The sequence below is a fragment of the Musca autumnalis genome, unplaced genomic scaffold (genome assembly GCF_047663935.1).
Source record: "Musca autumnalis isolate F117 unplaced genomic scaffold, ASM4766393v1 scaffold_2, whole genome shotgun sequence".
Classification (NCBI taxonomy): domain Eukaryota; kingdom Metazoa; phylum Arthropoda; class Insecta; order Diptera; family Muscidae; genus Musca; species Musca autumnalis.
This window is the reverse complement of record NW_027411755.1, coordinates 142,612,110-142,637,918: the sequence shown is the minus strand read 5'-3', so window position 1 is coordinate 142,637,918 and position 25,809 is coordinate 142,612,110. Positions and strand designations below refer to the sequence as shown.

General features: G+C 35.0%; 1 protein-coding gene across 2 annotated transcripts in view; it reads right to left on the bottom strand.

Moving 5' to 3' along the window:
* robo3 (roundabout 3) overlaps nt 1-25,809 on the bottom strand; it is a 324,207-nt gene that overhangs the window by 78,191 nt on the left and 220,207 nt on the right. For both annotated transcript variants that reach the window (XM_073969458.1, XM_073969460.1), the window contains exon 3: nt 3,326-3,428. In XM_073969458.1, the coding sequence (XP_073825559.1) occupies nt 3,326-3,428 (103 nt within the window). The remainder of the gene's footprint in view (nt 1-3,325; nt 3,429-25,809) is intronic.

Sequence of the window (25,809 nt, the reverse complement as noted above, 5' to 3'; positions counted from 1 at the left end):
TTCAATGTATATATGTACATACATATTTGTATATGAATATGGGATTAAATTAGAAAATGTGATGTAATATAATGTTGAAAGCAGAGACTAGGGTAGCACTCAGAATTTCTGTGTTCGAAATCGAAAGAATCATAAAATAAAATAACTCACAAATCGTGGATTTTTTAAAAAATTCATAAATCGTGGATTTTATAAAGAAATTCTCAAACCGTAGATTTTTTAAAGAAATTCACAAATCGTAGATTTTTTAAAGAAAATCACAAACAGTGAATTTTTTAAAGAAAATACAAATTGTGGATTTTCCTCGAGAATCAACAAATTGTCATTTTTTTAAAAAATCCAAAAATTGTGTATTTTTTAAAGGAATCCAAAAAAGTGGATTTTAAAGAAAATTAACAAATCATGGGTTTTGTAAATAATTTACAAATCGTAGATTTTTTAAATCGGTGATTTTTTTGAAGAATCCACAAACAGTATTTTTTTAAAGAATCCACAAATCACGAATTTTTTTAATGTAATTCACAAATTGTAGATTTTTTAAAGGAATCCACAAATTGTGGATTTTTTAAAGGAATCCACAAATCGTGGATTGTTTTAAACGAATTCGCAAGTCGAGGATTTTTAAAGAATCCACAAATCGAGGATTTTTTCAAAATACAGAAATTGTTATTTTTTAAAGAATCCATAAATTGTAGATTTTTTAAAGAATCCACAAATCATGGATTTTTTTAAGAATCCACAAATCCTGGATTTTTTAAAGAATCCAGAAATCATGGATTTTTTTAAAGAATCCAGAAATCATGGATTTTTTTAAAGAATCCACAAATCCTGAATTTTTTAAAAAATCCATGATTTCTGGATTCTTAAAGAATCCACAAGTCATGGATTTTTTAAAGAGTCCACAAATCGTGGATTTTTAAAGGAATCCACAAATCATGGATTTTTAAAGGAATCCACAAATCGTGGATTTTTAAAGGAATCCACAAATCGTGGATTTTTAAAGGAATCCATAAATCGTGGATTTTTAAAGGAATAAACAAATCGTGGATTTTTAAAGGAATAAACAAATCGTGGATTTTTAAAGGAATAAACAAATCGTGGATTTTTAAAGGAATCCACAAATCGTGGATTTTTAAAGGAATCCACAAATCGTGGATTTTTAAAGGAATCCACAAATCGTGGGTTTTTAAAGGAATCCACAAATCGTGGATTTTTAAAGGAATCCACAAATCGTGGATTTTTTTTAAGGAATCCACAAATCGTGCTTTTTTTTAATAATCTACAAATTATTGATTTTTTAAAGAATCCACATATAGTGGATTTTTTAAAGAATCCACATATAGTGGATTTTTTAAAAGGAATCCACAAATCGTGGGTTTTTTAAAGGAATCCACAAACCGTGAATTTTTTAAAGGAATCCACAAATTGTGAATTTTTTTAAAGGAATCCACAAATCGTGGATTTTTAAAGGAATCCAAAAATTGTGAATTTTTAAAAGGAATCCACAAATCGTGGATTTTTTAAAGGAATCCAAAAATTGTGAATTTTTAAAAGAAATTCTCCTATTGTAGATTTTTAAAGAAATTCACAAATCGTGAATTTTTTAGAAAAATACACAAATCGTGGATTTTTTAAAGAAATACACAAATCGTGGATTTTTTAAAGGAATTCACAAATCGTGGATTTTTTAAAGGAATCCACAAATCGTGGATTTTTTAAAGGAATCCACAAATCGTGGATTTTTTAAAGGAATTCACAAATCGTGGATTTTTTAAAGGAATCCACAATTCGTGGATTTTTTAAAGGAATCCACAAATCGTGGATTTTTTAAAGGAATCCACAAATCGTGGATTTTTTAAAGGAATCCACAAATCGTGGATTTTTTAAAGGAATCCACAAATCGTGGATTTTTTAAAGGAATCCACAAATCGTGGATTTTTTAAAGGAATCCACAAATCGTGGATTTTTTAAAGGAATCCACAAATCGTGGATTTTTTAAAGGAATCCACAAATCGTGGATTTTTTAAAGGAATCCACAAATCGTGGATTTTTTAAAGGAATCCACAAATCGTGGATTTTTTAAAGGAATCCACAAATCGTGGATTTTTTAAAGGAATCCACAAATCGTGGATTTTTTAAAGGAATCCACAAATCGTGGATTTTTTAAAGGAATCCACAAATCGTGGATTTTTTAAAGGAATCCACAAATCGTGGATTTTTTAAAGGAATCCACAAATCGTGGATTTTTTAAAGGAATCCACAAATCGTGGATTTTTTAAAGGAATCCACAAATCGTGGATTTTTTAAAGGAATCCACAAATCGTGGATTTTTTAAAGGAATCCACAAATCGTGGATTTTTTAAAGGAATCCACAAATCGTGGATTTTGAAAAGGTATCCACAAATCGTAGATTTCTTGAAGAATCCATAAAGCGTGGATTTTTTAAAGAATCCACAAAAATTGGGTTTTTTAAGAATTCACAAATCGTGAATATTTTTTAAATAATTTTTAAAGAATTCTCAAATCGTGGATTTTTTTAAAGAATTCTCAAAACGTGGATTTTTTTAAAGAATTCTCAAATCGTGGATTTTTTTAAAGAACCCACAAATCCTGGATTTTTTAAAGCAATACACGAATCGTGGATCATTAAAAGTAATCCACAAATCGTGGATTTTTTAAAGGAATCCACAAATCGTGGATTTTTTAAAGGAATCCACAAATCGTGGATTTTTTAAAGGAATCCACAAATCGTGGATTTTTTAAAGGAATCCACAAATCGTGGATTTTTTAAAGGAATCCACAAATCGTGGATTTTTTAGAGGAATCCACAAATATTGATTTTTTTTAAGGAATCCACAAATCATGGATTTTTTAAAGGAATCCACAAGTCGAAAATTTTTTAAAGGAATCCACAAATCATGGATTTTTTAAGGAATCCACAAATTGTGGATTTTTTATAGGAATCCACAAATCGTGGATTTTTTAAAGGAATCTACAAATCGTGAATTTTTTAAGAATCCAGACATCATGGATTTTTTAAAGAATCCACAAATCGTGGATTTTTAAAGAATCAACAAATCTTTTAAACTGTTTCGCTGTATATTTTTTGAAATATTCTTAAATTTCACCATGAACCCATCTTCTCTTTATCTAAGCTCTATTTTTAAATTGTTTTTTCTTCTTCTTATTCTTCATTCTCCATATATTTTCAAGATCTTGTTACCTTTCATTTTCATGGCAAGATACACGACTAAAATATTCTTTTACACAATAACAACAAGAAAACAAAGACAAGAACAAAATATTGGAATCCTTGAATACTTACCAGCCACTTGTAGTGTCGCATTACGTGAACGTGCAACACCAAGTTCATTTTTAGCTTCACACCAATATACGCCCGCATCCGTTTCGCGACGTGAGTTCACCACCTAAATATTTCAATTTTAGTTTTTTTTTGGCAAGATGAAGAAAAAGAAGAGAGAAGGAGAAAAAATTAAATAAATAACAAATATTTTTCCATTAAAGTTAAAGGTTTTCCTTCCTACAGTTACAACAGCAGCAGGGTTGCGAATATATTTTTTTGAAAACAAAAAACAACACCCAAGTACAAAACGAAAATGGATGAAATAAGAGGGAAATATTGTAATTTTTCTTTTCCCCCTTTCACAAGTTAATGGTAAATGCATAAATGTGAGTTTATGTTGTTGTTTTTGTTGGCTGAATATTTTTTTTGTAGTATAACCGTTGCCGGAATATTATGTGAATTTATCTAATCGCAGAAGTGGGTGTATGCAAGAACGAATATTCTTTCAGGTTTTCTTATTATTGGAGGGATGTGTATCTTATTGATGGCTTATGCCATGCATAACAAATTAGAATAAATCAGTTAAATGTATTGCGATTTGTATACGCCATATTTTGTGTCAATTTTATCCATTGGCCCTTTTTGTTAAATTGTTTGCCTTTTTTCTGGGTAAATAACAAATGGCAACATTTTGAATATTGTGTGAGATATTCGATGATTCGTTCAAAGGGGGAATAAGCAATTCTCATTTTAAGGTAATTGTATTTTTTTTGGGAAAAATTGAGTTTTGCGAAATGGAAAAACATATTTCTGAATTAATGTGAAATTTAATAACGGCACACATGTGGAAAAATATGGCAAAAAATTGCATGCCATTATTTATTTCTGGATAGTGTTTTTTTTTAAGATAGATGCGTTATCGTATATTATTTTCAATATCCCTACTCTTACATAATGCGTTGGCCCCCTACAAACCATAATTCCTTTAAGCCGGAGTATTTTTTTACTTCTATTTATACCCTACACAACTATGTGGAACGGGTATTATAAGTTTGTTTTGGTAAAAATTCATGTAACACCGCGAAATCTTCGTCGTATACCCCAAATGTGGTATGCCAATCTTCATATCTCAGCGAGATAAAGTGATTTTGAGATGTGTGTCCGTCCGTCCGTGTGTCCGCCTGTCCATTATAAATTGTAATCAAACTCCAGGCCGCAATTATGGACCGATGGTCACGAAGTTTGAAAGAAAGATCGCTATTTTAATTGGTGATGGTCGTGAAATATTTAGCGGGTGAAATGGACCAAAAACATAATTTTTATCAGATTTTGTAGGTGCTCTGTAGGTAGCAATAATAGTCCGATCGCCTCGAATTTTTAAATAAGGTAAGAGGATATGACATAGAAGAAGCTTGCAATTTGAGATGGCGATCAGATAATATTTAGAGGGTTAAATGGACCAAAACTTTTGTGTGAAAATTGTAAACATTTTTAATATAGAGCTTATAACTTTATTACTGGAAGAGACATTCCGGGCAAGTAAGCTATACTTGCAAGGGGAACGCTTGACCTTTCTATTGATGTCAATTGTGTTGGTGTACATGATAATATAACAGAGTTACAGCCTAATTTCTTTGTAATATAATCATAAACACTATAGAGGTCGCAATTACAGCTCAATAATAACGAAATTTTACACGAAGTAAGACTTTAGGTCGAAGTAGATGCTTACAATTTTGGATGATGATGTGATAATATTTAGCGGGTAAAATGGACTATTACTTTTGTATGAAAAATACAAAAACAAATTTATTGGTCTATATTTTATTTCCTGGAAGACATATACCGGCAAAGTAGACTACATATGGAAACATATCTACTGATCTTCCCCCTGATGCAAATTGCAATAACGTGTCTGCTAGATAACGGGCCTACTGCTTAATATATAATGGGTTTTGAGTAGATAACCACATTTTCCCATACCCAGTTTTTGCATTATTGCAAATTACATGGTGCTCTAGCGTATTAATTGTCCAATTGGATTTTCATACAGCATGGGTCGCTTTGCCACCTTTTTTCAAAATTATTCGCCAGCCACGCAACATCAAATTTTCCACGGTGGTAAAATACCCTTCAGTAATGTTGGCAACATTTTCGGAGTATTTAAGCCATGTAAAATTTCTCTACAAGCGGTTTCTTAGGACACGCCGTTCGGACTCGGAGATAAGCTGTGGGCCTCATATGATTGAGCGAATATGAATCGGGGTACACTCACTCATTGATAAGAGAAGTCTCCCTTGTCCCTTCTAGGATGTTTGTGAAAGAATTATTATTTTATTATTAAGCGGCATTATTTTAACGGTACGAGAATGCACAAAGATACTTCTTACAATAAGTTTATTTGTTCCATAAAGAAATTTTGATATGTGGATACCCAGGGTTAAAGGTGTAGAGTATCACATGGTCGGCCCCGTCCGACTATAGTCTTTTCTTACTTGTTTTCTTTAGTAGTTGCTTAACTTTACCAATTTGGAATATCGTATTTATTGATCTCGTCTTCCACTTGTTTACTCCATTGAAACCTAGGTTTTCCAGTTCTAAGTGTACCGCCATGCGGACCCCTTTTTAGAGGCCCCATTTTTAGAGGGTTCATCATAGGTTTTTCTTATGATATGTCTGTATGTCGTTACGTATGTCGTTAAGTTTAACTAAAAAAAGTTGGATTGCATATATAGTTTTGTAAACTTCATGTACATTCCGCAAATAGTAACATTTTACAAAACATTTTATCAAAACGTGGACCCCTACCGATAATTCTTTACAGAAATGCCAGCGAAGCCAACATACCGAAGGTTACATATTCCTGTAGGAAAATGCGGCTAAAACCTTCAAAATACCGAGCTACTGTTATGTGGGGCTATATCAAAACGTGGACCTATACGGACAAACTCCGGGGGAAGTTTTTTTCCAAAAAGACTAAAAACAAATTTAAGACATTTCGGTAAAATTATGTCTCTAAAACCTTAAATTCTTAAATCTGATACTCCTAACTACCAAATTTTGTTTGTCGCTGTGAAGTCTATTAGCCTCATTCCATTGTCGTTTCAAATTTTGGCATCAAAATCGCCCAGAGTATGAATATTTATATTCTGAATGTCATGGACAGGACATCGGTCATATGTTTCTTCTAAGCACTCGTAAAATATATCTTTGGTCTGCTTGTCCTTGTCTTCAGAGGGAACTGATATTGAAAAATTTAGCGTTTATCCAAGTTGTAGCAAGACTTTCATTCACCGGGGTGATCTTTGGGACCAGATGTTTTAACCTCCGACTAACTACAACTCCCCAACCAAACTCATGCGTTATGTCATGGCAGCTATTATACAGTGCACCGCCTTTAGGTGTTGTTGTGACGCCTTCCCCAATCCACAGTATTTTCTGTATGACAGTAATATCGGCCTCGTACTTGCAAAGGTACATTTGCCAGTGTGTTAACTGCATCTTCTCTATAAAGATTTACAAAGCACGGTGCCTGAAACGTTTGCTGGGGCCGTCGACATTAGATGGACTTGTTTTTCTTTTTTAATAGTTTTGGAGGATTGGGTTACTAGACGAACACGTTCTTATGGGTGAAAACGTCACACATGTTAGTCCACTATTTTTAACGGGGTTAAAGCAGCTCCCTAGGTGACACCACACGAAACTAAGTGCCCACTTGAGATGAAAGAGGGACCCAGATAAGTCCTGGGCTTTGCCATGTTAAAGCCGGGCTGTTGCGTGGTATCCTTCATCCCCTACGTCACACAGTATCTTTACTCACAAGAGTAAATAGCCTTTCAATCACACCGGTTTTCCGAGATACTCCAACTGATAGAAAACTTTGAGATGATTTTCCAAACTTTACATTTTCATCATAGCTGTTTCCTTCCCCACCTGCATTTAAAATTTTTAAACGTATGTTAACATATTTTTACTGGATTTACATTAGGGTTATGACTTTTTGACCTTTTTTCTCAAAACTAATTCCCTGTAGCAAGAATGTTTTGTTCGTTTGTTATAATTTGAAAAATAATGAAAAAAAGTACTATGACATGAAAAAAAAATATTTCCTGTTGCACGAATGAATGACCCTTTGCCTGTTATTGACTATAACTTTTTATTCAATTTAAATATAGAAAAAGGTCCCGCACAAACAACTTTTATATACATCTGCATATCTTACATCAAAAAACAGGCGTAAAATATTCATGTTGAACATAGGGCATTGACAAGCTCTCTCCACCTTATTCTATCATTGGACATATGACTGATTCAGGTTCTCATTTTGTACAAAAAATACAGGTGTTTTTGGGTGTCCTCTTTTGCGCTATCCTTGTTCTTTATGTAGGGATACGAGGTTATAAAAAAGTCCTAACCCTAATGTACATATACACGTTTTCTTACGAAATGGCCTAGGCTGCGAAGCCATATTATTTGACTCGTTTTACTATGCCATTGCCGCGGTATAGCTTTTAAAACCCGCGTTGCAGACGACTTAATGGCGATAATTCCTAAAAACGTTCTACAAGGTGGCGCTAAAGTAATCCTCCTATCAGAAAATGTTGTACATTTTGTGATTGGCCCCTAATGTCAGTTCTGTTTTGACATTTGTGTAGTAAATACATGCGAAATACACGTTAATGAACAATGTTACGCAACACTGCTGCAGAACGCGGAATATTGGTGACTAATTATTTGACCAATGATCGCATTTCCACATTTCCATCTTAGCGGGTACGTAAATAATCAAAATTTACGCTTCTGAGACTCTGAAAATCCGCGTGTAATTCATGAAGAGGCATTACGCCCGCTCAAAGTCACTGTATGTTGTGCTATTTTCGCTGGACGAGTCATCGGACCTTTTTCCTTCGAACACGTCGCAGGCCAAACGGTTACTGTGAATGGTGAGCGCTACAGAGCATTTCCCGGGCGCCTAATCTCCCGTTTTGGCGATTTGCACTGGCCAGCAAGATCGCCCGATTTGACCGCTCCATACTTCTTTTTGTGGGGCTTTTTGAAGTCGCGGGTTTATGTCAACAAGCCTCAGACTCTTTCAGCTCTTAAAGACAATATCCATCAAGATTGTGAGGACCTATCGCCGGAAGTTTTGTCCAAAGTGATGGAAAATGACATGGATGCCACCGTGGTGCAATGGTATGCACGCCCGCCTTGCACGCAGAATGTCGGGGGTTCGATTCCCCGGCCAAGCAACATCAAACATTTTTCAACGGTGGCAAAATACCTCTCAGTATTCCTGAGTATTTCAGTCTTGAAAAACTTCTCCGCAAGTGGTGTCTTAAGACACGCCGTTCGGACTCGGCGATAAACAGTAGGCCCCTTATCATTGAGCTAAATATGAATCGGGGTGCACTCATTGATATGAGAGAAGTCTCCCTTGTCCCGTATGGGATGTTGTGGAACAATGTTTTTTTTTTTGTTTTGATGGAAAATGACAATAAACTGTGGCGGCGGCCATTTATCTGACATCATATTCCCGACTTGATGTAAAAAAAAACTAAAACACCAAATAAAAATTATCCACAAGAAGAATCAAAGTTTTTAATTTTTTTTAATTACAGCCAAAAAACATCGGGAGTTTACTTTTGCGCCACCTTGTACTCGTACGTATCTGCGTCTAGAATGTCCTGTGTATGAATAGCGTTATGCGAACGATAATACCTTACAGGAAGTGGGATGGAAGGGAAAAGATGACGCACTACTAGTCCTCACGCAGACAAAAACATGGCAATAAGCAGCGCCAGATGAAGCACCTTGTTATGAACAAGGCAACGTGCCTGTCACCAGACTAGTCACTCATCTAGTGTGTTGGATGATTCAAGGAGCAAACATCGAATGGTTGCAACAAAGTTTGAGAACCGGTTAAACAAAGCGAATAATGTTTATTATGGACAAGTTTATCCATAGAAAATGAATTTTAATTATGCTTTGATTTTAAACATTTTAAAATTAATATGTATCATTTTGCCTTAATTTTATTTTTATCCCCAAATTATTCACTCCAGCCAAATCAATCTCCACAATGTAATGCCACAACCCCATAGTGATTTAAAGCCAGTCCCATTATCGCCCATTTAAGTGCTATGAACTTTTGGATGACATTATATTCATATTAATCATAAAACTGTTATTTGTTTACATCGCTCGCTCGCTTGTTCGTCGTCGTAGTGTCATAAATATTAATGAGTTTTTAAACAATGATTAATTGACTTAATTTATGATTTCAAATTTTATATAGGGCATATGAATATCAATCTCAACATCTCCCTACAACAATGATGATACATATACTCGTATATCATTCATCACATACACATATTTTCATTCATATTTTATACACAATTTATGATTATTTATTTAGTTGAATACAAAATCATCATCATCATCTCGACATACCTAAATATATATTCTACACTACACACAAAAAATTCATGAAGATAAACATTTTAATTCATTCCTATACTCATCATACATACACACGAAATACTGCCAACACATGTGTGCGTTTTAAAATATACTTTATAGCTTTTACAAGCAGAAGCATAGCTTTAGCACACACAACCAGGCTTTACTCCCTATGTAGATGGAGTATAATCATACATGGGGTATTTAAACCGAGAAACAATGCTTTCTTTTCTTTCCTTTGCATGCAAACGCTTGACTTGATTACGTTTCGAAAAGAATAAATTGGATGTTAAGAAACAGAAACAAAATGTGCCACTAAAACAATTTCGCTTAAATAAATTTCTAAAAAATTTTCTCATACATATGTATGTATGTTATTATATTCCAAGGATACACTTGTGTATTTGAATGTAATGGAGTGTTATACTCATCGTCCTAGCTTATATGGGAACAACAATTTATAATGTCAAAAACTTAATTTTGTATGCGAACATATTCTCAACAAAAATGACATTTACAATTGTTGCTAACACGTTTTTTTATAATTAGATAAGGGATGAGTAGTCCCAAGGCTGAAAAAAGATTAAATTTATATTTTAAATTTTCCCAAAAAGTGTATGATTATACATTTTTGGTTCAAAATTGTTGAGAAAACAAATCGTTTAATATGGTCCTGCATATGTTGATGATCGGCATCGTTTTTCTACTTATAACAACTCCTCCAAATTGCAAGTGTTGCCACATATTTTTGTTATAATATTGGGAAAATGAAAATATTTAACACGTTCGCGGACGTGAATGCTATAGCATTCCGATGCAAAATGACGTGAATGCTATAGCATTCACATTGTCAGCCAATATTTGTTCATTTACTTGTATACAATCTTATGTTTTGGTGATTAATATACATAATACGATTTATTTCAACAAGATACATTCTTTAATAAATAAAAAATAATAATAGTAATCAATAATTAATAAATAAAAACAAAAAACTAATTTCGAAAATAATTGGGTGTCATTTTTTTCACCTCTCTGAATTTGCTTGCGTTCGCGAACGTGTTAATATAGATGTGTGTATTTCCTTAAAGTTTTAGTTAGCACATGTAAGAATCGCCACTAGTACCAAATTGAAACCAAGTGTCTGTGGACATTTGCGGTTTTGGCAGTTAGGGCCAAACGTTTAATTCGGTTTTTAGGTGGTGATTTATATTTGTTGCAATGTGCCACCGTGGTGCAATGGTATGCACACCCGTCTTGCACGCTGAAGGTCGTGGGTTAGTTTCCCCTCAGTAATTTTGGCGACATTTCCTGAGTATTTCAGCCATGTAAAACTTCTCTACAAAGTGGTGTCTTAAGACATGCCGTTCGGACTCGGCGATAAATAGTAGGTCCCATATCATTGAGCTAATATGAATCGGGGTGCACTCATTGATATGAGAGAAGTCTCCCTTGTCCCGTATGGCATGTTTGTGGAACAATTATGATGTTTATAGGAGTTGTGTTACTTTTTCTTCTATGTATGTTCTCTAAAATGTTCGTTTATGCATGTAATGGGTGCTATTAGCAATTTCATTTATTATGATGACTTGGAACCGCTCTAAAAACTATTGTTGGTAAATATATTGGGGGTTTCGCTTTAATAAAAAAGTAAGGTTTTTTGGGATAACCCAATGTTAACTATTTAAGGAGGGTTTCCCCTGAGAACCCAAAATACATTATTACCGGCAATTCGGCAGAAAAATTTGTGGTTTTCTTGGAAAACGATATAAGTCTAAAAATCAAAATTTTCAGGAGAGCGAAAACAATATTTTTTTTGTAATATTAGCTACATGTCGGTGACGTAGGGGATGGAAGATACCAAGGAACGGTCCTGACCGGCTTTAACATGGCAAAGCCCATGATTTATCTTGTTCCCTCTTTCATCTCAAGTGGACACTGACTTCCCCGTGGTGTCACCTGGGGAACTGCCTTTAACACCCGTTAAAGGTAGTGAGCTAACATGTGCCGCGCGTTCACCCATAAGAACGTTAAAAACTTGCGTTTGGGCGTCGGGTTAGTAACCCTCCCCTAGAAAAAACAGCCTACTATGAAAAAACGAAAGAAAAGAAAAACAAATCTTTCAAAAGTTGACGACCCCCGCAAACGTTTTAAGGACCATGATCTGCAAATCTGCACCTGGAATGTTCGCACTCTTTATAGAGAAGGTGCAGTCTTCGCATTGGCAGACGTACTTGAAAAGTACAAGGCCGATATTACTGCCATACAGGAAATACGATGGATTTGGAAAGGCGTCACGACAACACCTAAAGGTGACGCACTGTATTATAGCTGCGATGACGTAAAGCATGAGTTTGGTTGCGGATTCGTAGTTAGTCGGAGACTAAAACATCTGGTATCCAGCTTCACCCTAGTGAATGAAAGACTTGCTGCAATTCGAATAAAAGCTAAATTCTTCAACATCAGCTTTATTTAAGGTCATGCTCCCACTGAAGAAAAGGAGGAACAGGCCAAAGATATATTTTACGAGCGCTTAGAAGAAAAATATGACCGTTGCCCTGCCCATGACATTAAAATCATTCTAGGCGATTTTAATGCCAAAACTGGAAAAGAGAATATCTTTGGCCCAACAGTCGGGAAATTCAGTCTCCACAGTGAAACATCTGACAATGGTATGATTTTGCAGCTGCAAGAAAAATGGTACTTAGCAATACCAGGCCAGGCAACATCAAATTTTCAACGGTGGCAAAATACCCCTCAGTGATGTTGGCGACATTTCCTGAGTATTTCAGCTTTGTAAAACTTCTCTACAAGTGGTGTCTTAGGACACGCCGTTCGGACTCGGCAATAAACAGTAGGTCCCATATCATTGCGCTAATATGAATCGGGGTGCACTCATTGATATGAGAGAAGTCTCCCTTGTCCCATCTGCGATGTTTGTGGAACAATTACCTGGCTGTCGCCAGATCAAAGAACAAATGGATCACGTTGTGATAGATGGAAGACATGCATCAAGCGTGTTGGATGTACGATCGTTCCGAGGTGCAAACACTCGGACTCGGACCACTACCTTGTTGCAGCAAAGGTACCTAATTAAACGTAGCAAACAAAGTGCGAACAGACCCAACACGGAAGTTGGACATCGGTAAGCTGCAATCACAACAAATAGCCACAGCATATTCCACTCAACTAGCCCAATTGCTTAATGAGAGCACTCCTCGTCCCGATAACATATCAGGACAATGGCAAAACATTGCCCACTCCATGTAAACAGCCGCAAAACCAGTACTTGGATACCAGAGACCTCCACCAAGGAATCCATGGTATGAACAGGAGTGTCGTGCTGCTACCGAAGAGGAAAATGCGGCAGATAGGGCTACTTTACAATCAGTAGCAACGCGTAGCGCACGAGAGAGGTATCGGGAGAAAAGGGGAGAGGAGAAACGTCTTATCTGCAGGAAAAAGAGAGAGATGGAAAAGCGGGAGTGTGAACAAATCGAGATGTACAGGAGACAGAATGAAGTCCGAACATTCTACCAAAGTGTGAAACATCAAACTGATGGCTTTGGAACTGGCACATCCTCCTGTAGATACCAGCACGGTAATCTGGTAACTGATACAGATAGTGTGCTTAGGATATGGAAAGAGCATTATTCCAAACTGTTGGTATCCAATAGTAGCGAAGTCGATGAAGATACCACAGATCCAATCCCAGAAGATGGTATTGAAAATGAGGTTAAGACAGCAATAAACCGGCTGAAGAATAATAAGGCAGCAGGAGCAGGAGAAGACCCAAGAGATGCAGATCGACACCTACCACCTTTTTGTCGATTATAAAGCCGCCTTCGACGGCCTGCTACGTTCAAAGGTATTCCAAGCAATGTCTGAATTTGGTATCCCCGCAAAGCTCATTCGGCTTTGTAAAATGACTCTAACTGACACAAGATCTTCAGTTAAAATAGGAAAGAACCTCTCCGAAGAGTTTTGCACCAAAAGAGGTTTCAGGCAAGGAGAAAGCCTTTCGTGTAATCTTTTCAACATCCTGCTAGAAAAGGTTATACGAGAGGCAAACGTCAAAAGAAGTGGCACAATCTACACCAATAGCCACATGTTACTTGCTTATGCTGATGATATAGACACCATGGGACAATCAGTAAAAGAAGTAACTGTAATCTGCTAAAGTGGGTCTGACGGTAAACGGCGACAAGACCAAGCTGATGGTGTCGACGCGCAATGCGTCCATTGAGATCGGACCAACTGTTGAAGTTGGTTCCTATAATTTTGAGATAGTAAAAGACTTCGTATACCTCGGCACCGCCGTAAGCACAACAAACGACATCTGTGGTGAAATAAAGAGAAGAATTGTATTGACCAACAGATGCTACTTTGGCTTAAGTAAGCACTTTAAAAACAAAGCCACAACTCGTCAAACAAAAATAACGCTTTACAAAACACTGATACTACCCGTGCTGATGTATGGTTCCGAAGCCTTGCGCAAGCAGATAAGGCAGTGCTTGGCGTGTTTGAGAGAAAAATTCTTCGCAACATCTACGGACCGATCTGCGTTGACGGTGAATGTCGACGTCGTAGAAACCGCGAGCTGTATCTGCTATACAACGACATCAATATAGTTAAACGTATCGATATGCAGCGATTGCGTTGGCTAGGCCATATAATAAGAATGAGCCACATCACGGTGCACGCAGAATTGGCAGGACAAAGAATAGATGGCGCAAACAAGTGGATGAAGAGATGACAAGGCGCGGTATTCCAAAAAGCGAAGCACGAAACGGAGAAAGTTTTTTTAAGTCACTAATACCAATTGATACAAATTTCAGTGCGATATATTATCTAGAGATATTTTTGTGACACCCTCCTTTGTAAGTGCCACCACTGTGGATGGGTGGTAAGTTTTTCACAACAACCTATACAACAATTTAGATCTTAATTACGATGTGAATTTGTTGTGGAAAGGAAGATAAAAGACCTCTCCTCCCCGGTGTATGAGATACAAGTGAGTATCTGATGTCTAACATTGAGGTTTTTCGAGGTCGTATGGAACATAAAGAATCTCGTCTTTAATTCTACCTCAGTATATGCGGTATAAGTCATTTGAGAATTTTTCAGACACATAAAATTGTCTAAAACCACTATTCACCCGTAAGGAAAGGATCAATATCGAGCGTGGGGACTATATGATATCCTACTCCATTCTGAATATGTAAAATATATGCATAAGGTGGCTATATTCAAAGCTGAACCGATTTCGATATCATTTGGCACATTTATTTCTAGACCAAATTCCGACACACATTCCAAATTTCATCAAAATTGGACACATATAAGGAGTTTGGTACATCAAATAATTCAAATCGGCCGAAAATATGCATATATGGGGGCTAAATCCAAACCTTCAGTAGGCACATTTATTCACCCGTAAGGAAAGGATCAATATCGAGCGTGGGGACTATATGATATCCTACTCCATTCTGAATATGTAAAATATATGCATAAGGTGGCTATATTCAAAGCTGAACCGATTTCGATATTATTGGCACATTTATTTCTAGACCAAATTCCGACACACATTCCAAATTTCATCAAAATTGGAGACATATAAGGAGTTTGGTACATCAAATAATTCAAATCGGCCGAAAATATGCATATATGGGGGCTAAATCCAAACCTTCAGTAGGCACATTTATTCACCCGTAAGGAAAGGATCAATATCGAGCGTGGGGACTATATGATATCCTACTCCATTCTGAATATGTAAAATATATGCATAAGGTGGCTATATTCAAAGCTGAACCGATTTCGATATCATTTGGCACATTTATTTCTAGACCAAATTCCGACACACATTCCAAATTTCATCAAAATTGGAGACATATAAGGAGTTTGGTACATCAAATAATTCAAATCGGCCGAAAATATGCATATATGGGGGCTAAATCCAAACCTTCAGTAGGCACATTTATTTCTGGACCAAATTCCGTCAAACATTCCAAATTTCATTAAAAATGGACGAATATTTGGTGCTCCAAAACGTGAAAACTACCGAAAACATATATGGGCCATAGAACGGTACTTCCCGATTTCCGGTATTTTGAAGGTTGTTGCCTCAATATTGCACCGAAATTGCTGAAATTTGGTATTTGATCCTCATTTGCGGTTTAAAACTTTCCATATGAAATTTGTAGGTATAGGTCCACGTCTGCATATAGCCCCCATAGAACGGTATCTCCCGATTTTCGGTATTTTTAAAGATTAGGTATTTATATATAATCCATCGAAATGGCTGAAATTTGCTATTTAGTCTTCGTTGGGGGTATTCAACTTCCCCTCTAAATCTGTCGGTATAGATCCGCGCCTTCATATAGCATCCATAGAACGGTACCACCCGATTTCCGCTATTTTGAAGGTTGTGGCCTCAATATTCCACTGAAATGGCTGAAATTTGGTATTTAAATACAAAATACAAAACACAGTGGTTTGAAAATATGTGAAATCGCCTCAAAATACATCAAATCACTATGTACCCTTGTAAATAGTTAGAATGTTATGAAAACACGTTAAAGAAGAAAGTAAATGTGTTTTATTAAAATTTGGTAATTTATGGGAAATAATAAAAAACAGAGTGGGATTAGAGCACCTCCTTTGAAACTTCCTCCTCTAAATAACATCTATAACAGATGCATCAGCTTTTAAACGACTTAACATATTTAAGTGAAAACATTGTCTCAAACGAAATGGGTTGAAATTTTAACATATTGTCCTACGAAAAGAAAACACTTACTGTCTTCAAAGCAGATTAAACAAGAATTTAACAAAGGATAAGGGAAAACAGCAGATAAGCTGTTGTGGAATGGTATAAAAAATAATGGTTATTGTCGTCATTTTCACATCAAAAGCATGTGTGACGAATATACATACATATGTATATTTTAATATACCGTCGTGTTGAAAAATAACGTGTTGCTGTAAAAGAGAACTTAAGACTTTGAATGAACACAGAACAAGTAAGAGCGGGGTTAAGTTCGTGCGGGCCGAACTTGTTAAATCCCCCACCACGAGTTGTATTGAAGTAAAATGGAACAATTAGTTTCCTTTCGTTTATCAAGAAGACAAAATAAGAAATTTCACCAATTTCGCTAAAACAATGTGGTTAACCTTCAAAACAACGAAATTCGGGAGGTTCCATTCTATGGGGGCTATATCAAAACATCGATCTATACCGACAAATTTTTGGCGGAAAGTTTCTAGACTCAAAGAAGACTAAATACCAGATTTCCGATATTTCGGTAAGACAACGTGGCTAAAACCTTCAAAATACCGAAAATCAAGAGGTATGTTTCTATGGGGGATATAGGAAAACGTGGACCTACACTGATAATTCTATTCTGGAATATTTTGTAACCCCTTGGAAGAATTTCATTTATTTCAGTGGGATATCGCCGTCACAACCTTCAGAATTAAGAAAATCGTGAGGTACTGTTCTATGGGGGCTATATCGGAACCTGGATCTATACCGTCAAAATTCAGGTGGTAAGTTTTGCACTCCCAACGAAGACTTAATACCAAATTTCAGCGATTCCGGTGGGGCATTGAGGTCACAACCTTGAAAGTACCTAACATTGGGAGGTACAGTTCTATGGGGGCTATATGAAGGTGTGCACCTACACCTACAACTTTCATGTAAAAGACTAAATACCAAATTTCAGCAATTTCGATGGAATAATTAGGCCACAACTTTCAAAATACCAAATATCTGGAGGGACCGTTCTATGGGGGTTATATGAAGGCTTGGACCTATACCGACAAATTTAACGGGGAAAGTTGAATACTCCCAACGAAGACTAAATACAAAACTTCAGCCATTTCGGTGGATTATTGTGGCCAGAAACTTCAAAATTCCGAAAATCGGGAGGTATCGTTCTATGGAGGCTATATTAGGACGTGGACCTACCGTGTACCGACAAATTTCGGGGGAAAATTCTATACCCTCTGCGAAGATTAAATACCAAATTTCAGCCATTTCTATGGATTATTGTCGCCACAACCTTCAAAATACCGGAAATCGGGAGGAGCCGTTCTATGAGGGCTATATGAAGGAGTGGACCTATACCGACAAAGTTGAATACCCCCAACGAAGACTACATGCCAAATTTCAGCTACATCAATGGATTATTATGGCCACAACCTTTAAAATACCGAAAGTCGGGAGGCACCGTTCTATGGGGGCTATATGAAAGTGTGGGCATATACCGGCAAGCTTCATATGGAGACTTTTAAACCCCAAAAGAAGAGTAAACCCCCATTTCACCTATTTCGGTGGATTATTGTGGCCACAACCTTTAAAATACCGAAAATCGGTAGATACTGAAGGCGCTGACCTATACACGCAAAATTCTGGGAGAAAGTTTTATACACTCAACAAAGACTAAGTACCAAATTTCAGCCATTTCGGTGTGATAATTAGGCTAAAACCTTCAAAATACACAAAATCGGATGGTACCGTTTTATGGGGCCTATATGAACCGGAACCAGCCCATTTGCAATATCGAACACCCTAGGAGTAGTAGAAACTTCTATACCAAATTACAAAGCTTCATTTAAAAATTGCGAGCTTTTTTTGATTTCAGCATACGGTCGGATGGACGGACATGGTTATATTGATTTAAAATTTTACCCTGACCAAGAAGATAAATGTTTTATAGGCTCTCCGATGAATATTTCGATGTGTTACAAATGGAATGACAAATTTAATTATACCCTCCATATTTTGGTGGAGGCTATAAAAAAGTGTTGAGAATAAATTTTCGAAATAAGTGGATCAAATGAATTACCAATGAAAAACACGTATATGACAACTTCTTGAAAATATAACACTGGAACTGTAAAATTATTTTTTTCAATTTCAATGAATTTCGTCCAAATATTAGAAAAAATATCCTCTGCAAAACTTGTATTCAACCCGTTGAAGAAATTAAAAGTCACAGATTTCAATACAACTTCATTGAGACACCCTATCATACCTTCACTATGTATGATTCTGTACATACACATTTCCAATATGCCACACAGACACATGTGAACTAACTAAATTTTGTGTGTGTGTCTATTGTGCCATATGGAAAAAATCAAATAGAATTATATTGTACGAGATGTGTATATTATTTTATCCTATGGCAATATTTCATTTTCAATTGACACACAACTCACACAGACAGACACAGGCCAAAAGACATTCTCACATCCAACATTCAACACGATTGACATTCGTAAGCTGGCATTAGAATATGATACGAAATCCAGATATACAGATACATAGTAAAATAGTCAAATAGAGAGCTATACCATTGGGAATTGAATTGAAATGTGTATTTAAGTTGAGAAAATGTAATTGTGGCTTTTTGCTACTTTATTTTCGTTTATCTTAACATTTATATCACTCACTTAAATCTTAAAGGAAAACTGACTTCTTGAGTTTAACACAGAGTAGAAGATTTATGTGCAAATGTTTTTAAGAAATTGAATATTGTATCGTTGTGAGAATAATATGTATGCTAATTTAAGAAGTTAAAATCTGGAACGAATTTCTTGTATTTGGAATAGTGAAAGGCTTATATTTGTCGCACTTCTGTCCCATTATCGTGGTGTTGGTTGATGTTGCTGTCACTAATAGCCGTTCGCTTAGCATTGTTGGTAGTTGTGGCGTTGAAAATATTTTTGATGTATTCATAAACCTTTTAAATAATTCATTTCAATATTTAAGATCCTTAATATCTTTTACATGCCCTAATGGATGCTTACACATTTAAGCTGTTATTAAACTTTTACGATTTTGTGTAAAACTTAATTAAGTTAAAATTTTAATACGTTTTTCATAAGACTTTTAAAAATTTCATTAAACTCACACCGCCATCTATATAAAATTGAATTTTTATCAAGTTAATTTTATGCAACACTGAAATGAGCATCCCAAAACGAGACAACGAAAGAAAGGTATGGAGAAATTATGAGATGTTTTGAATAAAGAAAAAATAAATATTTTGTTGGCTTGCCATTTATTCTCTTTATGCTTAAATGTCATTAAAAGAATATTTACATTTGCGGACGTACATGAGTAAGTGTGTGTGCGAGTGCCTTTTAAGTGGGTGTCATTTTGAGTAAATGAATTTAAGTGGCATATACATACATATACATGCATGTGTGTGTTTTACACATTTAAAAATGTGAATATTATTTAAAAATATTCCTGATTACCACTTTATCACATGAATGGCTTGTTGCCATTTTTCGTTGGTTTAATATAACCCTCCTACCAACCAAACGAACACTTATACCCGGCCATATTTATTATACTTAAATAGGCATAGTAGGCAGAGTACAACCTCTTTTAAAGCCTCTTTTATGGTTATATTTATGTGGTTCTTCTTAATATGGATTGTTGAGCTTTTTGTATACGTGTGGTTGTATACGCTTTGTTTTTTTTGTCTGACTGTCACTTATATTTCATACTGTGTATGTCTACAGTTTCATTAAAACATGTTATTGTGGTTAAATTGGTTTAACAAAAGCAAAAGAACCACACACACAATAAACACATACATATGTTTGTGCGTACTATATACGAATATAATTTATTCCCTTATGGTATCCCTCGTGTGTGTGTGTGTGTGTCTGTGAAAAACATAAAACAATTTTAACGCAAGGATTTTTGTTTTTATTGCAGCATTATTACAAAAATATAACACTGAAAGATACAATTGATTTAAATTATTTACATTTAAACTCAGGAAATTGTTGGTAGAGGGAGATTTTGAAACTGAAATGTTCAGGAAAATGTGATAAATATAGTTTTTGATGGAAGTATAAAAGCCTCGTTAACGACACATAAGCTTTTAATGTAAACAAATAAAAAAGGGGTTACAGTTCTAAGGGAGCAAAATGTAGACTCAAGAACCTCATATAAAGGCCCCACCAAATTTGAAATATTTGTAAAATTTTGGTTTTCAACGAAATACGGAATTTGGTAGTTTAAGTTTCCAGTGGGTAGAAAGCATAGCTGCCATAAATTGGGATCCTAAAATATAAGATTCCATAATTCGCTGGAAATGTTTAAATCTTAAAAATATTTCAAATTTGATGGGGCCTTCATATGAAGGTTGTTTAAAGCCCACTGTAGACGTGTTTGATTATAAGCTTGAAATATCCTTCATTTGAGGTGGGACACTGAAGGAGGGATATTTGGAGGAATTTTCAGGATTTACACACATTTTTCATCGAATTATCACGAATTTACCTTATATATACCTTATGTATATCCTGTATAACTTGTTTATCTGGAACACTTCATTTTTTTTTTGTAGGCCTTTTTGGAAACTACATGCGTAGAGTTGTGCATAAGAATGCGGTTATGACATTTTATATGTGTTTGTTTTTGTGTTTATAATGTGGTTTTTGGTAAGGTCGTTTTTTTCACAAATAAAGTTTGGATCCTCACCCAAAATGTGTGAGTTAGTGTATGTTTTGTGGTGAAGTCCTGATATTGGTATGAATATGGGAGAATACAATTTAAAGTCAAAACCGAGCTATCGATTTCATTTAATCGGCTTTGATTTCGGTCCCTTCATCATTAGAAAACTTTAAAATGTTGAAGAATTCGTTGGGAAAATGTGGATAAAACTGTAATAATACTTAGGATATAGACCGAATTTATCTACTAATCGGAAAACTAAATCCTACATTACAGCAACGTTCCTTGGCCAAAATCAAGAGTACTTTTATAAGGAGGAGCCATCTCGAATTTTAAATTCCTTTTTCAATGAATGAATTTTAATCAAATGCTGCGGTATAGGTTGGCTTTAACTTTCAAATAAGGCCTTTTCAATACCAAAGAATTTAAAATTAGGGAACTTATCCCAACCATGGTTTTAGATTTAAGCAATTAACCGTTCCTAGAAATACTCTAGAGGAAAGAATACTAAGTAACCGAACTTTTTATATCCTCCATCATTGGTTGTATTGAAGTAAAATTAAACAATTAGTTTATTTTCGTTTATGAAGATACTAAATTCGGGAAGTACAGTTCTATGGGGGCTATATGAAGGCGTGGACCTATACCTAAAAATTTCAGCTTGAAAGTTTTATACTCACAACGATAAGATATATTTTAACCGTTTCGGTGGGTTATTGAGGGTACAACTTTTAAAACATCGGAAAATCCGGAGGAACCGTTCTATGGGGGCTTTATAAAAGTGTGGACCTACAAAATTCAGTTGGAAAGTTTTATACCCCAACGAAGACCAACTAAGAAATTTCAGTCATTTCTGTGTGATAATTAGGCTAAAACTTTCAAAATACAGAAAATCGGGAGGTATGGTTCTATGGGGCCTATATCAAAACGTGGACCGATACGAAACACCAATACCAAACATCCTGGGAATAATAGAATCTTCTATACCAAATTACAACAATTGATTTCAACAGACAGACGAACAGACGGACATGGTTATATCGACTTCGACTAATATTTCGAAGTATTCCAAACAGAAGGACAAATTAAATTATACCCTCCATATTATGGAGAAGGTATAAAAAGCTTAAGTTCGGCCCTGCCGATATAATTAATTTATTTCTATTACAAAAGTACCAGTGCCCACAATGTTTTTAACCGCTGGGAACCCAAAATACCTTATTCTAAATAATTCTATCGGCTAAAAACTTGAAAATACCTGTAATCGGGCGATACCGTTATATAGAGTTTATACCACAACTTGGTTCTACGTCCACGGTGGTGTAAAATAATTATGTTGACCATCGGGGACCTTAAACGCCAAATTACATCTAATTTGGGGCTAAACCAAAAAGTGGTATGTGTTACTTTAAACGTTAATTGCAAATTGTAGATAATTCTATAAAATGTAGCTAAAAGCGTCATATCTGAAAACGGGTGGAACCATTATATGAGGGTTACAAACCGTGGCTAAATGTGCACAATTTTTAGTGAAGAAGTTTCTTAATTACTGGAAACCCAAAAGCCCAATAATAGCTAATCCGACCAGAAAATGTTGCTAAAAATCCCGAAATACCTGAAGTCGGGTAGTATGTCCATATTTTCGTTAGAAAATTTTTTTATTACCGACAACCCAAATACCGAATCATAACTAATTCCGTGAAAAAATGTTGCAAAAAAAGTCAAAATACAGGAAATCGGACCGTAACTTTATATAGGGTGCTATTCTAAAACATGCACCTATGTTCACAATTTTTGGCAGATAAATTATTTGATCATAGGAACTCTAAATACCAAATTATTGCTAATTTGGTCAGAAAATTTAGATACAAATTTACAAATACCTAAAATCGGGCGATACCTTTATATGGCGATATAACAAAACATGGGCCGATATATCCTATTTTCGAACATAAAAGGAATTCAGACCTCTAAAATTTCAGGCTCCTATCTCAATTTGTCTACATGCTAGAATGATTAACACAGATGGATGTAGGAAAGTGTATAGATCGACTCAGAATTATTCTCTGATCAAGAATGTATATGCTTTATAGGGCCACACATGATTATTTCAATGCATTAAAAACAAAAAAAAAACAAACAAACTTAATATACCCTCCATGCTATGATGCAATGTATAAAAAAGTATGAAAAGAATCAAAGTCGTGCGTGGCAGACTATATGATACCCTCTACACCACCACGATTTCAGTATAATTTGGCGACATTTTTTATATCCATCCAAATATTCAAATCTAAACCGATTTCAATATAATTTGGCAAACTTTTTTCTAGTCCGCATTCGGTGACATTTTCCAAATTGCATCAAAATTGTGCAGAATTTGCGTGTTTGATGTATCAAATATCTCAAATCGGGCGAAAATATATATGGGAGATATATCTAAATCTGAACCGATTTCAATATAAAATGCCAAACTTTTTCTATTCCGGATTCAGTGACATTTTCCTAATTGTATCAAAATTGGACAGAATTTTCGTGTTTGGTGCACCAAATACCTCAGATCGGGCGAAAATATGTATGAGAGGAGGAATATCAAAATCTGAACCGATTTCAATATAATTTGGTAAACTTTTTATTGTGCAAATAGCATTTAAAATTTCATTAAAATTGAACATAAATAGCGTGATTGGTGCACCAAATACCTTAAATCGGGCGAAAATGTATGTAGCTATATCGAAATCTGAACCGATTTTAATATTATTTGAAGACTTACTTCTTGTCCAAATTCGCTGACATTTCCCATATTGCATCAAAATTGGACTTAATTTGCATGTTTGGTGCACCAAATACTTCAAATACTTAAATATACATAAATTGGAGGTACATCCAAGTCTAAACCGATTCCAATATAATTCGGTTGACTTTTTCTATACCAAATTCCTTCACACATTCCAAATTTCATCAAAAATGGACATTCATAGCGTGACTGGTGTGCCAGATACCTCAAACTAGGCGAAGGTATATCCAAATCTGAACCGATTTTCACCAAAAGCAATAACGTTTTTCCTATGCCTACAAAATCATCTTCTCCAATTTTCAGCTGAATCGGAAAATATGTGCGACCTGTACCTTGTTCACAAAAATAAATAGGGCCCAAAATACCTAAAGTCGGTCTTTCGGAGTGGTTTCGAAATAAAATCGTGAAAACATAAAAAACCCCTTAAAATCTGAACTTTGGCACCGATTTATTTAAAAATCCGTCAAGCAATTTTTTCTTGTTTTTGGATTTTTCTCATCTATGAACATTACTGTTTCGGAATCCGCAAGAACTTCCCAGGTGTAAGCGGGTTTCATTTAAAGTTAGTAAGGCGAACCGTGTATGACATTCTTTTATATGGAGGCGATACAATTTGATCTTCTATATCCCAAAAATGGTAAAACCGACGAAAATGTCATAAAGGACAATCTCGTAGAGAATTTTCACAGCTACAATATTTTTTAGTCCCACTTGCGGTTTCCAAGCAAAATCGTAAAAACCTAGAAAAACTCTAAAATTGTGAAATTTGAGCGTGATTTATTTAAAAAGCCCTTCGGTTATTTTTATTTTTCTCATCTATGAACATTGTAGTTTCAGAATCCGAAAAAACTTTCCAGGTTAAAGCACTTACATTTAAAGTGGGTTGAAAAGTTCAATGGCATTGAAAATGATATTTTCCCCTCGTAGTTTTTTTTCAGATTTTACACCAAAAACTAGAAACATTGAAATTCATTAATTTTAGGCAACGAGGCTTTAGATTGATTTATTAATATTAATACAGCGTTGTAAAACATGGGGTATCGGTTCAGATGAATCACCTAAACATACGTAAAGATTCAATTGTACCTCACATACATATCCTATATTGCACAAATATTGGTAAAGCTAATATGAATACAAATTCCCAAATGAACAAAGAACAAAGGCCATCAACAGTACATATTACTCCTCACATTCACCAATTAATTATTCATTATAGCAAATACACTTAATTCATTTCCTGTGATTTCCATTTTAAATCACAACTGGGAAATATTTTCAATTTAGCATCTTAACATACTGAACGAATTAATATTTACTCAGATCCCAGCAGCTGTATGAGGAGAATGGCACATAAACAAATGTGTAAATGCTTATTACATTATTGGTACAGAGAACATTTAAATTGGGCATGTAAATGACACAGACAAAAGACAATTCCCCGGAAGCTATTAAAACAACAAACATGTTATGATGAATGAACAAAATTAAAATGAAAACAAATAAGAGAAATCACATATTCCACATTTACTTGGTGGAATACACGTTTGGTTTTAATTTTCTTTGTTAAACAAAAGTACGTACATACTTTCATATTTGTTGATTGACATTTTTCCATACGCCATAAGTATAAATACTTCGGCTTAGGATATGCAAATTTATCTCATATTTACGAAATGTAATTCCAATTTTCAAAAAGAAGAAGAGGACTAAAATAAATGCCATTGTTTACAGAATATTTCATGTTCCCTGAACAAGGCAGAA